Here is a 16215-nt window from a genome sequence, read left to right on the forward strand (position 1 = left end):
TGAGCAAAAAGTACTTCCCTCAGTTTCCGCAGCCTCTTGGAGGTTGTGCCATGTCAAGATGCCTTGAGCTCTCCTCCATGTGTCACTGCAGGGCAGGATGGACCCATGGCCAGCTGTCACATGTGATGTCTTGCTAAACTGCAGAAACAGCTGAGTTCTTGTGATCTCTAGGGATGTGTTTTTTCCTCAATTTTGGGACAGCTGTGAAATGTTCCCACGAACATCTCACTGGCAGAGAAGGCTGGGCACTGGCTCCAATTGGAAATTAGACTCACAGAGGAGCAGAGAAGAGTAGGGGAATCAGATTGTGGACTTCATGGTGCATTCTTTTGTGCGCCTCCCGGTCTATTTGAAAGCTAGGGTCTCTATTTCAGTTCTCATTTGCAGGACTTTCCAGAGACACAAATGTGCTGGGCTGGGAGGGAGGAGAATGGGTGATAGATACAACCTCTGCTGGAGCTAGGCTGGTTTAGACTCAATCCTGACACAGAGTGCTCAGTAGGGTGGATCACTTCTAGGGTCAATCTGTCAGTGGTACCTGGGTCTCTGGAGTGAGGGGAGTCAGCATAGTTTGGGACACTACAGGACTGACCCAAAATTCCTAGGTTCCATGACCTGCGGACATACTAGATTTTTTGTGACTCAGTCCATGCCCCTTGCAGATTGAAGCAGGAATTGAATCATCCCCCAGGAACACAAAGGGAGTACCCTGTGCTCCCTGGGGATTTGCTGGATGCTTTGTCTGGATGCTCACCCTGTAATTTGATCCTTCGCTTGAGATGAAGCTATGGTATTGACAGGAATGCTCAAGATGTACAGGGATCAATCCCTTTTCCTTACTGGTCCTGTGCGTCCTGTGTCTCTGAGATCCTATGTCTGTCTTTCCTTGGTATGTCATGTCTGCTGTCTCAGTTTATTCCACAGGAGAACTGTCCTTTCTTCTCAGCTTGTCATTTTGGAAGCAGCCTCCAGGAAACTGGCTGTCTCCCTCTGACTATGCCCAGGCTTCCTGTGCCCTCACCTGCACCCCAAATAGTTCAAAGAAGGCACCTTTTAAAGGAGAAGAGATCCAGCGGGAAAAAATCCCCTAGTTTTCCCTCAACCATGTATCCTGGGTGGCCTTGGAGAGTGAGGACTGAATTCCTTCATTCCTCCCTTCCGCCTACCCACCCCCTTTTCTCCCAGGAAAAGCAGGGAGTGCGATTAATGAGAGCTGCCTGGCCAATCGTCGCTTTGAGAAAGTTTGGTTTGTGCTCCTATTGCATTAGGCTGATTGGAGCAGCCTTAACTCGGAGGTAGAGTCCCTCCCAAGGGAGTCCGTGTACAGTTACACTAGCTGTCGCTGCCAGTGCCTGCCCTTTCTGGACAGATATGACCTCCCCTCACACCACACCCCCCGCCCCCCGCTCATTTTGTTTGTTTTTATCCAGCGTTTCCCTTCTCCTCTTTCTCTCTTTCCTTTGCCTCCCACCTCTGCCTCTTCCTCCTGCTCTTTGCCTCCCTGCAGCACCGAACCAGCTCCCCAACGCACGCAAACCGTTGCGAGTTTGCTGAGCCGCCCCCTGGGGCCGCGGAGTTCCGCTAACCACAGACGCCGGCGAGCGAGCGAGAGCCGCGATAGGAAAACAAGCGGGCGCGCGCGGAGAGCCCCAGGAGGGCGGCCGGGTGGTTGGCAGGCGCGGCCGCCGGAGGACCCGCGCGCGGAAAAGTTAGTCTCCCGGCGGCCGCGCGCCTGGCTGCGCCGCGGGCCCTGGCACTAGCTCCCCGCGGCGCTCCGGAGAGGAACTTGATCTTCCTGCAGCTCGAGCCGCGAGCGTTACCCAACGTGAGCGGGCCGAGTGCCCTGGGCGAGGGGGGAGCAGGACGCGGCCGGCGGGAGCGCAGCGGCGACGGGAACCCATGCCGGCGGCCAACCTGATGGAGAACCTGCAGCTGCCCTCCCTGCAGGTGGCGGGGCCGCAGGGCGCGCCCGAGGGCAGCCCGATATGGTCCAGCTCGTCTACCCCCACGCTCCGCCGCCGGCGCTTTAAGATGCATCGCACGAAGAACGTGCACGAGCAGAGCCTAGAGGCCGGGCTGACCCGGGACCTGCCCGGCGTCTTGGCTCCTGGCAAGGAGTTCCTGCAGCTGCCGGCCATCGAGATCACGCCCTCCAGCGACGAGGACACCCCGTGGTCCAACTGCTCCACACCCAGCGCTTCCCCGCGCCGAAAACGCTTCCTCCTCCGCAAGTGGCTGAGGGTGAGGGAGCGGAAGGAGTGCAGTGAAAGCAGGTACGTGTCTGTTCGAACACCGGCCTTTCTTCCCCTGTCCTCCCCCGCTCCCCACAACCGTCCGGGGCCCAGGGCATCCTGGCGGAAACTTCGAAGGAAAGCAGGAGCCCTTCACCCCAGTGGGCTTCGGGCAGTGCTGCGCCCGGCACAGGGGTTATGGTGGCACTTGCGCTTCCACTCTTGTCACCCATCTCCCCAACCCATGGCTAGGGGCCAGTGATTTTAATGTATATGTAATACATTTGCAAGGGGCTTCAGGCTGCATTCCATCTCATTTGATCCTCACAGCAAAATGAATAATAAAGACTATAGCAGGTAATATTATTGTGCCTCTTTTATGAGCAGGTCATTATGGTGAGCTCTTCACTGACTATCTCCAAATTTAATCCTCACAAAAGCTCTTTGAGGTAGATATTACTATTATTCCCATTTTATAGATGGAGATAGCAGAAGGCCGGAGAGGTGAAGTGGCTTCTTCACTTAGATTTATATTTCTATATTCCATTTCAATTTTTATTATTTTATTTTTGGCCGTACCAGGTTGCCTTTCCTGGCCCACATATCTAGAAGAGGTGGTGGAGTTTTCTTTAGAGTGAGTCACATTTCCTACCACACAGAGTCTTTAGATACCTATCTAGGCCTGGTCCGTGCCACTGTGGTGTGTGCCAGCAACTTTTTTGCCTGGGTAAATGTGGCACCTGAGTAGTGGGGGAAGTTCGCTTTCCCTATGCAGGGAATCAGTATAGAAAACCATAGGGCAGCTCCACACAGCGTTGGCCAGGAGTTGTTTGTGAGCCAAGCCCATTGCCAGGTGGAGGGGGCAGTCCTCACCGGTTCACTGATGCTATGGACCCCATCCACTTCCTTGCAGACTCTAGGGCCCTGTCTCTTAGCAGTCGTTTGTGCTCCTGCGTGGGGCAGCTGCGGGATTGGCCGCTTCCCTGGGGCTCCTTCTCCCAACCTATGCAATTTCATTTGTTTGAATTCACAAGTACTTGTTGAATGTTCTTGTGAGCTCAGTCTGGTTCCAACTCATGATGATGTGCTCCAGGGGGAAGTGTGGGGGAGGGCTGGATAGGATGAGGGGACCTGGAAGTTGAAGGAGGGTGGGAGGAGAGTTGGAGAAGAAATTAAGACATGAGTTTCACTCGTACTGAAGAGATAGAACCATTGGAAGACATGTAGTATGTGTGCCATGTGGTAATGATTGTACAAAAAAAGAGGAGAGAGACCTATGGAAGGAAGATACTCAAACAGGAACAAATACCAGATAAGCAGTAGAAAACGGTAGGAAAATTATGAGGTTGGGGCATGTGATCAGGAAAGGGAAACAATCTGGGCAAAGGCATAGATAGGAACAGAGTGAGCGATGTGTCTTTGGGGGGCCGTTGGGAATCAGCCAGTTCATGCATAGGATGAGCATTCTACGCCTTCCAGCGTTTTTCTTTTCTGGGTACAATGGCTGGATGTGGTTCTCCCGGCAGGTGCAGATGCAGAGCTCTGTTCTGGGACTTTTTGTGGATCTGGGGATACAATTTTTTTTTGTCCTGCTGCCTTTTTCACAGTGTAGAGGGCACTCTTGGTGGGAGCTAATCTTGAACTGAAAGTTCATTATGGTTTGCCAGCTTTCTTTTTTAAATGTGAAAGACCTTAAAAGAGACCCATTTTTGACCTTGAGATTCAACCATGGAGACTAAGGACAAAATATGGGGAAAAGAGTCCTACATTGCTGGCCAGGGTGGGGATGGGGTGGATTTGGTTAGATTTAAGGAAGGCTTCCCTGGTTCTGAGAGTCATCTAAGGGTGCAGTGGAATCCTCATTTTTGTAGAAGCAGGAAATGTACTCTTAAAAATCAGGAAGTATTTTCACTTCCTACGAGTAGTTTAAGGCAGTTCTTTTAAATGGTGGTTTGTTACATTAGAAGAATATAAGCATATATGTAGAAAAAGATAGACTGAATTCAATCCCAAATTTGTCTGACTCAAATCTCTACTCTTAATCACTGATATACTGCCTCCTGTTGGAATCTGTCTGGATTATGGCTACAACACAATCCTGTCATTTTCAGGCCTTAGAAATGGAAGGCTTCTTGGGAAGAAAAGAACCAATCAAGTGTAGATGCCCAACAAGATTCCCTGAGAAGGAGGTGGCATTTAGAGGCAGTCAAGTTCTATCATTTATTAGCTTAGCTGTGGAATCTCGGACACCTCACTTCACCTCTGTGTTTCAATTTCTCCATTCTTGGAAGGGATATCTGTGGGTTAATGGGAGTTCTCGAGCAATACATGTGAAAATGTTTTGTAAACTTCTCCTTGCTGTGCAGGGATGAAGGACTATTGTCATTGGTCTGTGAGTGTCTCAGTGAAGTGGGTAAGTGCTTGAGAGTAGGAAGTTGTAGACTTACACGGCCTGGAGCCACACGTGGGACTCCTCATACATTAAGTGACTTGGAAACGGTGATTGGAAAATGACTTCTCTGGCTTGGCTTAGGGGAGATGAGCGTACCAGGCCCAGTGTGGCTTCTTCCTTTTTCACATTCCTCCCCTCCCCCCCTCCCCCCCCCAAATCTACCTCTCCACATTCAGAGAATAGCACCCTTAGGACTGGAATTCTCTCTGATGTGGTAGAAGGCAATGGGCTGAGAAGGCCACAGCTTGTGGATTTTAACTGTTCAAAGTTGAAAATACAAAGAGGATCATGAGACCCCTTTCTTCTCCTTAACCCTGGGAAGAAAAAAATGGAGAAAATGGGTGATTGGCATGGTTTTGGGATTCAAGGACACAGCCATACAGCACTGAAATACTCCAAGTCTAATCATCTCTGGTTCATCTTTGTTATCTTCACTGTCTAATACTATACTTGGCCTTGCATGGTGAGCCATAGATATTTGTTGGTGAATAAATTAATAATGAGTGAATGAATGTCTACTTTTTCTATACTGTTTGGAATGGAATTCTCTTTATTCATGAGTCAGGGAAAATTTCCTGGAAGAGATGAGTCCAGAGCTTACGTTGTTTTTCTTTTTCTTCCTTCCTTCCTTCCTTACCAGAGCTGAGGTTGTCTTTCTTTCTTTCTTTCTTTCTTTCTTTCTTTCTTTCTTTCTTTCTTTCTTTCTTTCTTTCTTTCTTTCTTTCTTTCTTTCTTTCTTTCTTGTTTAAATTGAGATGTAATTTACATACAATGCAACTCACTCTTTTTTAAAGTATACAATTCAATGGTTTTTAGTATATTTACAAATATGTGGAACCATCACCACAATCAATTTTAGAACATTATCGTGACCTCAAAAAGAAATCTGTACCCTTTATATATCACCCTTAATCCCCATATGCTTCATCCCCCCAGCCCTAGACAACCTGGAATCTACTTTCTGTAGAGGCTGAGTTTTGAATGGGGACTAAATGCCTATTGATGAAAGCACTTTGGGTGTTTTGGCTTGAGGATGGGAATGGATGACCAAGTGTGGTCTTGATGAGGGATGTGGAAAAATGAGGGTGGGGATGTGATGGGCTGACAAACTATGATTTATGTGGAAGAGTTTGAATTTCAATTAATCAGTCAGCCATCAAAGATGCATTGAGATCCTATAGACAGTGTGCTTTATATACAAAGAGCATTCAGCTCAATGGGAGCCACTGCAGACTCTGGAACCTGGGAGATAACATACTCTGAATGGTATGTGAAGCAACTAATTCTTGTTGTTCTGTGTGAACTGGGTGGTGGGGTAGAGGCCAGAGCCTGGCACTGTTCTTCCAGTGGTCTAGCTGGGAATTGTTTTGTTAGCCACCATTTAGCACAAGATGGCCCTGTTGTTTTTTGCTGGCCATGTTGCCTCCTGAGCTCCTTGGATAACGCAGTCTGAAGTTGATGGGGCAAGCTCTTAGAAAGAGCACCTTCATGTCTCCCGAAATCCCTTGGCCTGAACTGGTTGTGATGATTGTTCAAAACCCCAATTGAGTATCAGAGTCCCTCTCTTGGATTATGGCAAACTCATGAATTGAATTGCGCCATATCTTCCAGGATGGCCTCCTGTTGTTCTCGGCAGGGGGAAGGCAAGCTGACATGGGGCAAGTAAGTAGGTATGGAGGTCTAACTGTCGGTCACACAGAAGCACTTCTCTGTTTCTCTTTCACCATTTGTACCACCTTTCACCTTGGCTGTTCTGTCTCTCCTTCTATATAACATACCTACCTGTCAGGACTGCTCACAGTCTAACAGCCTGGCAGCTAGAGAGTCTCGTCAACCTGGAGCCTCAGGGTTTCTGCTTAGCTCCACATCTGACCTCAGGGGGTGCCTCTCACTGACTCTGCCCAGCCTGGAAGGCCAGGTTACCTATCTGGTGCTAGTCTAGCTGGCGTATGGGTTTGCAGGTAGTGAATATACAGCGTTGGTATATTTATCTTGACTCTCCGTCCCCTTCCTCTGACCTTTAGAGCATGTCTTGCTTCCGGTTGCAGCTCAGTTTCCAGGTGAGCAGGGTGATCCAGATGCTCTGCTAGTCAGCTCTGTGTGTAGCCTGCCATGTATGAAAAGCTCAGGGAACATGGGAGAGAGAAAACTCTGTCTTAACACAAAGCATCAAAGAAATGCAGAGGAGACCTAGGATTTGTCAGCAGATTAAGTAATCAGTGCTGGATAAGGTTAGACTAGCAAAAATCTCCACCAGACCCATAATTCCTTGAGGGCGGGACTGTGTCTTATTTTGTGCCAAGTTTTCTAAGCGCCTTAAATGCGCAATTACATTTAATCCTCACAACACAGCCGCCAGGTGTGTTTTTACCGCTGAGGAGCCTGAAGTTCAGAGATGAACTTGCTCCTGATCAAACAGAAGCAACGGTGAGATTTGAACCACATTCTTTAGAGCTCAAAGCCTGTACCATCTCTTTAGGGCCTGAAAATAGTTGGCCCTTGAATGTGTAATAACCGTACAGGTGTGTGTGTGTGTGTGTGTGTGGGGGGGGGTTCTGAAGGAAAGTAGAAGGAGGTCAAGAGAATAGGGAGGCTGCTGAGCAGATATGTGGAGTGGTTGAGGCAAGTACAGTGATATGTGAGGCCAGTGTCGACTGGCCTAAGTGACCTGCTCCATGAGAAACAGCCAACCTTTGGCTGTAAATGTGGTTTCCAGATTCAGACAATTTGTGGAAACTGAGAAGTTAGAGATGGAGCCCTGTGTACTGATTCACACGGGCCAGGTTCCTCTGTGGGAGTTGGTATTTTGAAAGTTTCCATAGTGGTTATGCACTCAGGGCGTGCCAATTACACGTCAGGCAAGAGACTGGGATGGTCCTGGAGCAGATTAACAGGTGATAAGTCTGCCCTGCTTGGTTACTTTCTCCCAGGTACTATCTATGCACCAGTTGCTATGATGGTCACTGATAATTGCTTCTAGGGTAACATTGAAGTTTTCATTAAGGCGTCTGAATGGCTAAGCTGCCAGTGGGGAATTTCCTTCCTGACCCCAGTGGGTGAGCTACTGGGCCCTAAAGCAGGTGTTTAGACACAGAGCCAAGTGGACCTGAGAGCCTGGGGGTGGTTGCTGGGTTGCTGTGTACACAAGAGCTTAATGGAGTCTGAGGGCTTTTCCTGGGGCCTTTGCCCTTTTGTGGTTCTTTCCTCTGTAGCCCAAATTAGTGTGGTGACTCACCAAGGGGCTTTTGTACCTGGTGTGAAGGAAGATTCAGCTTTTAAACAATTTGGGATGGGGGGAGGGAAGGGCCTATGTGCTCTTATCCTGCAACTTTGGAGCCTGAAGAATCGTCCTTCTTTCAGAAGAGATAGGAAAGCTTCCATCAAGGATGCGTAACCAAAAACTGAATGTGGACCTTCAGGTGGGAGGAGGGAGGCAGGATGGAGATGCTTCAAGCTGGTAAAAGAGACATCAGGCAATGGCCTGCCATCCTCCATGCCATTGTGGGCAGCGTGTGCCATCTCCTAAAGAGAGTCCTGGTGTGAAGTATTCTCTGTTTTCAGATCATGTGTCTGGATTTTTCATTCAGATAATACAGGAAAATGTGGCTGTGCCTTAGCTAAAACTAGTGGTAGAAGAGGAGAGGGATAAGGAAATCCACAGCATTTTCATTTGAGGCCCTTGATGCATTGTTCTGGCCAGATTATGTGAAGGCTTTCTTCTGCACCCTTTGTCCGTACTCTGATTGGGTTGAGATTTGTTGTTCAACCCTGATTAGTAGATGAAATAAAGAAATAAGGTGAATAGGCCCATCATGGTGGTAGATTTGGGTTATTTATGGCCTGGATGGAACTCAAGTCTGGGCCAGGTTCTAACTACCGCATATCTGGAACTTCTTCATTTTCTTTCAGGCCTCTCTGTGCCATCAGAACACTGATAATACTTATTCCCAGCCTGGTGCCTCTTAAACTCCACCATCTGACCACAGAGGTTTTCAGCCTTGCTGCTTTTAGTTAGCAAGTTTACTCAGGAAATGAGGGGGCTGAGTAAAGGGACAAAAAAAAACCAATTAACAACCCACTTGTTTTTTTCCCTTTTCTTTTGCAACTGTGGAAAAAGAATTTGCCTGGGGGCCTTGTTTGGGGATGGGTAAGTGTGGTAACCCTTTCAATATTTGCCCCAGCAATTAGGAAAAAACAGGTTAGTTTAGTGACACATATTTGAGACTCTCCAAGGGTCTCCCAAATTGTTTTAAAATAATCTTTTATATTATAACAGTCAATGAATATTGTGTGCATAATAAAATAATGAGTTAATATAAAACTTTTGGGGTGGCCAGATGGCTCAGTGTTGCCGGTTCAATTCCTGCATGGGCCAGTGAACTGCGCCCTCCACAACTAGATTGAAGACAATGAGCTGCCACTGAGCCTTTGGAGGGGCAGCCGGATGGCTCAGTTGGTTAGAGCAGGAGCTCGCAACATCAAGGTTGCCTGTTCAATTCCCGCATGGGATGGTGGGCTGTGCCCCCTGCAACTAAAGATTGAAAACGGTGACTGGACTTGGAGCTGAGCTGCACCTTCCACAACTAGATTGAAGGACAACAACTTGGAGCTGATGGGCCTTGGAGAAACACACTGTTCCCCAATCTGCCCCAATAAAATTTTTTTAAAAAGTATTAAAAAAAATTTTTTTGGATAGTAGGAAGAGGAAAACAGTTCATCATTTTACCATGCTAACTCAAATATGTTTGGTATATTTTCTTAGTAGCCTGTTTGGTATATTATCTCCTAGTATTTTTTTTTTACTCAGATTTTCCTTTTAATTGAAGGATTTATTTTCTTTTTTATCAACTCCTCTCTACCTTGTTACCTGTAAGGGAGAACATCGGTCCATAGGTTGAGGACAGGTTAAGTCTGCAAAATAAGGTTAAAAATGACTTTCTGAAGCACTGCTTCTGGAGGAACCATTAGGAGAAGACACCTCCACAGTAGGGGACCCTTCATCAAAGAACATGCCACTTAGCCTCTTTCTTTCCTTCTCTGTAATCCAAGCTTGTATGATAGTGCCCATCTGACCCCTCAGAGCAACCTGACTTGATCCGACCAGCATTTGTTTTTTAGCTGGGTCATTACATTCTGAAGCTCTTTCTGACCTTTTTGCTAATTCTCAGGGTTGGATGGGATGGAGTAATAAAAGTTACTCTGAACAGGGTGAAGCTTCTTTAAAGAACAGTTTGTCTTAGCTTAGGTGATAACAGGTGTTTTCTCTATCTATGTCTATGATAAACCACATCTTCCTGACATGTGAAAATGTCATTAAAAAAAAAAAATCCCCAGGAAAGGATTGCACCACCTCTCTTGGTTACTTTCTTTTATGTCTTCAAGCCATACTATTGAGAAACTTCTACCTAAGATCTAACTGAAATCCCCTGTGGTGTAATTCATTTTCTCTTGTCCTCAGTGAAGATGAAAGAATATCTGGTCATTGCCCTTTGAGAATATTCCTTCATGAACTCAATGTTAAAAACTTGGGTTCTCTAGTGGGGGCTGTGCAGCCCTGTGGACTTATTGGAGGAATTGGCCGCTACACATGTTAGAACACAGAGCCAAGTCTTAGAGACGAGCAGAGTAGAAAGTGGCCCGCCCATTCAGAAAGTTCTCAGGAACCCTGAACGATTTCTGTCTCTCTGAACTGACATCTCCATGCTTGAATTGCTTTCCAAAATGCCTCTATTAGTCGATATTCCTTTTGTTTAGCAGGCAGAGAGATTAGGCTGAAAATGTAGATAACTCAGGAGAGGTAATTTTCACAGTTCAACAAACATTTATTAGACACTTAGAGGGAATCGGGTGCTGTGCTATACGCTGGGTTACAAAGATGGAGAACTCACAGCTTGTGTGGGAGATCAACATGTAAAAGATAATTTCAGTAGAATATGAAATTCTGACTAAAGAAAAAAAAACAAATTGGAGGAAAAGATTTGATGGGAGAGCGAGGAGGGGCGCATCCCTGGCCCTAGATTTCACCACCACACCATCTACTTCTCTCTCACTGTTACTTAGTACCTATAGTTCTGGTTTTGCGTCTCAGAGAATCTCGTCTTCATGGTGGATGGGCTTTGTGTGATCATTTCAACTTGAAGCAAAAAGAGAAGTCCAAAGCCACAAAGCTGGTCGGTGACAGAAATGGCTCTAGAATACAGGTCGCCTACAACCCAGCTAAGTGGTCAGCCTACCCCATGTCCCGGGAACCCATCTTTGCCTAGGACGGAACCATGTCTTCATCAGTGAAGCCAGGAAACTCACGCAGGCCTTGTCTGTCTTTGGGGGCAGGGTAAGGATTTTTCCTAAGATGACTGCCCTAGCACCAGGCCAAGGGACCGCCTGAGCAGTGTGCGGTGCAAGCTCTGGTTCTGCTCATTTTTTTCTGTGTGGTCCTGGGCAGGTGACTTAACCTCTCTGGACCTCAGCATCATTCTCATTTGTTAAGTAGAGAGTATACATTTCTTTTTCATCTTTTACGACAGAATTAAGTAGATGTGTTTGAAGAGTGTGTCTTCACTAGTTAAGAAGAGATTTTTTTTTGGGTGGTCTGTGAGGCCTCTGAGTCTACTCCTCTGGCTAGTGTGTAAGCTGCAATACTGGTTTGCTGCTATTTATGAGATGTCCCTTTTTCAATCTAGTGATGGGTGCTGAAGATGAGGTTTTATAGTTTACGGGCTGCTCTTGTCTGCCTGTCTCTCCATATTGGTCCTACTTAAGGCTCTGACTCCAGGCCTCCTATTCTCCTCCTCCTCCCTCCTCCTCCCTCTCTCCCCTCCTCCTCAATCCACTCTCCTTGGGCCATGTCGTCCACTCTCTTGGCTGTAATCATCCCTATGTGATGGTGACGCTGACATTTATAGCTCAGACCGCATCTCTTCTCCGAGCCTTAGGCTCATACGTCCAAGTGGCTAGTGGGCATTTCCATAGGGATGTTCTTCAAAACAGCTTTTCCATCCCTAATTGCACCCGTCGTCTTTCCCTCCAAACCAGTTTCCCTGTCATTGGTTCCTTGCATTGGGGATTGGTACCCTTCCGTTTCACAAGGTTTCCCTCCCTTGAAAGAAAATGTTCTTAAAGTCTGTCTTCTCTTCACCACTGTTGCCCCTCTCTTATCCATCACCATCTCTCAGGTGTTACTCAGGCATTCTTCTAACTGGTCTCACTCACTACCTTGTGGCTCCTCCCCTTTAATTCTTCATTCTGCAGCCAGAGGGCTCTTCATGATATCACTTCTGCTCCCCCCACCCCTTTCAATTACTGCTGCTCCCAGGACTCTGCCTCCAGCCGAAGTAAGTTTTCAGTGCCTTCTTTTATTTCCAGGTCTTCACAGACATTGTTCCTTCACATGGAATGCCTTTTTTGTGACCCTGACCCACTTTGCCATCCTCAGTCCTTCTTCTCTTTTGGGTGTTAGTTATCCTTTCCTTTAGGAAGTAGGCTCTGACTCAGGTATTTATTACATCTGTGTTCCAAAATTGTGATTACTTGGTCACATTGTACCATTCACTGTATCATAAGATGTGAGGGCAGAGTCAGTTTACTCGGTGATTGTTTTATTTGGTGCCTGCCACTCTCTTCGCATGAAACATAGTAGGAGCTCAGTAAACATGTATTTGGGGAATGAACAAATAATCAAATGAAGGAAGGACTATAAGGAAATTTTTTTCATAGAATTCTATTGTACATCATTTTGCAAAGCAAGAAGTCCTGTTGAAGCTGGATAATCACCACCTCAAATGCCATTTATGTAAATCTGGATTGTTTTGTATTGGCTTGTCTGTCTGTTTTAAGCCTGATGGTTTTTTCTTTATGCAGACTGTGTCTCTCATCAAATTGTAGGTGGTCAGAGATCAGAGACTGCTGATCTCCTAAGGGTGGTATCTATTCGAGAGTCAAACTTGGCGTGGTTAGGTGGAGAGTGGTTGACCTGACCCACAACGAGACCCAGACTGCAAGAGCACGTTGGGAGCAATATTTTGGCTGATGGTCAACCTGGGGCCCAGGTACAATCTGAATATAGTGATTAGCCTTCGCCCACCTTTTAAAAACAAGTTACTTGGGCACATCATTGAAAGGGAATTGGTATATTTTCTAAAATTTGGAAATCAGGAGTTGTAAAAGTAATGTCTTGCACCTGATTTGAAGAGCGATATGAATGGGGGCTGCTGACTCTCCTCCCATTGAGACTAAGACTCCATTTAATTAGTGTGGGTGGTTTGGAATGCAGATGCGTTTGTTGCTCTTACATCTTCTAAAACCTTGGGAGATGATGGTATTAGCTGGATCCCTCTCTGCAGCTGTCAGATGCCAGAACAGTTGTTCTGTAGTTTGGACTCCTTCCTCCTCTTAGCTCCAGTGGAAGCCAATAGCCAAAGAGTGGCCAATAGAAACGCCGTTCTTTATGCAGTATAATGATAGCCTTTTAATGCAGGTCACGGATGCCATTTACTGAACTATCATAGCGTGTGGAGCCTTGAACTGGGACCCCAGGGAGGAGGTGCAGAGGAAAGAGGGGACACTGATACTTGCCATTGGGAGCTTCTAGTGGGCAGAGAATGGTGTCCACATGGACACAAATGAAAACAATGCTGGCGATAGCAATTTGTCATAATCTCTTCATTTGAGTAGCTACCACTCTATCCTTTTCAAAGTGATTTACCAGGCCATGGGCTTCGGGAAGGTGGGCACAGAGTATAATTATTCTTTGTATTTGCCCAGCACTTAACAGTGCCTGGCACAAACTGAGCCTTCCAATAACATGCTTATGAAATGACAATCCATTATTTCATTTGTTCCGGCATCCTATGGGACAGATGTAGTGAGTATGTCCACTTGGCACTTAAGGAAATTGAAACTCTGAAACATACCCACATTCGTGTAACTAAGTAGTGGTGGAAATTTGACTCAAAAAGAGGTTATGTTCTGTCAATTTTAATTCAGGCCTTTTTGTTTATTGCACAGTACATGTATATATCTGACATACCAATATTGTACAGTACATGTATATATCTGATATTATAATGTATATATCTGACATATCCTGTAGATTTATATATATATAATAAATATATATAAATATAAATATAATTATATATATTAATATTATATATTATAATATATAAAATATATATTTATGTATTTTATATATAATATTATATAAAATATATATAATATTATATATACATAAATAAAAATATATATAAACCCACAGGAAATGGAAAATAAAAACCAAACATTATAAGCAGCTGTTTCAGCATGCCTCCATTCTTTTAAAGCAGCAGCCCCTGTGAAAAGCATTGCTGGATTTTACCCTCCCCTTGGCTCCCTTCCCATTTGGAGGGACACATTAAGCAGTCAGGCTGCCACAGTGAGGAGAGTCCAAATTCTACATACACTTACAGCTTGGCAGCTATGTGCTGGCCCATTGAATTTTGGCTGACTTCTGCTCTTGAAGGATTCAGTCTAGTTTATTTATTGTCCACCCACTCATTTGCTCAACAACAGATTTTTATTGCACATCTATTAGGCAGTCAATGCAAATCATACAAATAAATGTAACATTTTTAAATGTGATAAGTAAATCCAAGGAGAGTATGGTGGTTGGCCAGATCTTGTGAAGGATAGCCTCTCTAGTGGAAGTGGAGTTGGATGGACATATTGTCTTAGGAGCGCAGAAGCAATTTCCGCTCAACATAGGTAGGGTCTAGTCTATTCATTTCACAGACTAGGCAAAAGTGGCTCGTGCTCTGTCGACTGGCCATGGCACGGGATCACTGGGCCTTATGTGTCTCTTTCTTTTTGTTAGATGAAGGACCATTGAACTTCCCTTTGGTTTCTCCAGCAGAGGATGGGCAGGGAAAACACAAGTTCTGTTTTGCTTCTTACCAGCACTGTTAATACAAAGGATTCAAAAGTTAGGCACTTTTGGGTTGTTATCCTTATTTCTCATAGCCACAGAGCCCTGGAGCACCTGCCCCTAATCGCCTACTAGGTTAAGGCCCCTTTGGATGACAGGTGATTTTTGGAAATAATTCACTTTCACTGTCTCAATCAGCTCAGTATCATCAGAGGGTAAAAAACAGTTGGCACCATGCAGATAGCTTCAAACACACCCATCCAGTTTAAGTGGATAGGTACCTGAGAATGAATGAGTGAACAAATAAAGAAGTCTTTTAAAATAACTATGCTGTATATTTAATACATAAGTATTGTGTGTGTGTTTAACCATGGATATCCCCTAGGGCAGGTGAGGTGCTTTTTGGCCATGGTGACTCAGCTCTTATCAGCAAGAAATTCTAATTTGGGCCAGCCCGGTGGCTCGGGCGGTTGGAGCTCCGTGCTCCTAACTCCGAAGGCTGCCGGTTCGATTCCCACATGAGCCAGTGGGCTCTCAACCACAAGGTTGCCTGTTCAACTCCTCGAGTCCCACAAGGGATGGTGGGCTCCTCCCCCTGCAACTAAGATTGAACACAGCACCTTGAGCTGAGCTGCCGCTCAGCTCCCGGATGGCTCAGTTGGTTGGAGCGCGTCCTCTCAACCACAAGGTTGCCAGTTTGACTCCCACAAGGGATGGTGAGCTGCGTCCCCTACAAGTAACAATGGCAACTGGACCTGGAGCTGAGCTGCACACAACTAAGACTGAAAGGACAACAACTTGACTTGGAAAAAAGGCCTGGAAGTACACACTGTTCCCCTTCTGCAATAAAATCTTAAAAAAAAAAAAAGAAATTCTAATTTGCCTATTAAATGTGATACTTGTCTTGATGTCAACAGTTGGATTAGATCCACCCACATCAGGGAGACTTAGAGACTTTGTCTGCCCTGTCCTGTTCTAGGTGAGGACAAGGTAAGCCCAGCTGGGGCTGAGTGATGGAGCAGCTGGAGACACAGGTGGCTGTTGATTGTGAATTTGAGTGACTTGGGACAGCTGAGAAATAGAATGAGTTTCTGCCTCTTCCAGGGCTGTTTATCTTTGAAAAATACCGTGTTTCCCTGAAAATAAGACGTAGCCAATCAGCTCTACTGCGTCTGTTGGAGCAAAAATTAATATAAGACCCAGTCTTATTTTACTATAAGACCGGGTATAATGTAATATAATATAATATATAATAATACCGGGTCTTATATTAATGTTTGCTCCAAAAGACTCATTAGAGCTAATTGTCTGGCTAGGTCTTATTTTCGGGGAAACATGGTAATGTTGATAACAGCCCAGGCTGACACTGTTCCTCACCAGGGTAGATGACTTCCCAGTGGCTGCATGTGACTTATTCCAATAGCAATTTGCAGCCTGCTGCCCTGGAGGAAAAGTCCAGCCTGGGGCAAGTGTTTTCTGCCCTTAGGTTGTTTTGCATCATCAGTTTCCTTCTACATAAATAAGGGAGCATGACAACACCTACCTTGGAGGCTGGTTTGAAGATGAAATAGTAAAGGTAAAGCATCTCTGAAAGTGCCTAATGCACAGTAGGTGCTCACTTCTTTTTATCTCCC

The 16215-nt window shown here is 45.7% G+C and overlaps 1 protein-coding gene across 9 annotated transcripts in view; it reads left to right on the forward strand.

Moving 5' to 3' along the window:
- Positions 1-16215, forward strand: part of GRAMD1B (GRAM domain containing 1B) — a 239107-nt gene that overhangs the window by 67146 nt on the left and 155746 nt on the right. For 7 of the 9 annotated variants that reach the window (XM_088800796.1, XM_074321146.2, XM_074321148.2 and 4 more), the window contains exon 2: positions 1508-2273. The exons of the other annotated variants lie outside the window; for them this stretch is intronic. In XM_088800796.1, coding sequence (XP_088656922.1) covers positions 1900-2273 — 374 coding nt within the window. In that variant the 5' untranslated portion in view covers positions 1508-1899. The remainder of the gene's footprint in view (positions 1-1507; positions 2274-16215) is intronic. 9 annotated transcript variants of the gene reach the window in all.

Source organism: Rhinolophus sinicus, chromosome 9 (assembly GCF_057876585.1).
Source record: "Rhinolophus sinicus isolate RSI-liver-muscle chromosome 9, RSI-T2T, whole genome shotgun sequence".
Taxonomy (NCBI): domain Eukaryota; kingdom Metazoa; phylum Chordata; class Mammalia; order Chiroptera; family Rhinolophidae; genus Rhinolophus; species Rhinolophus sinicus.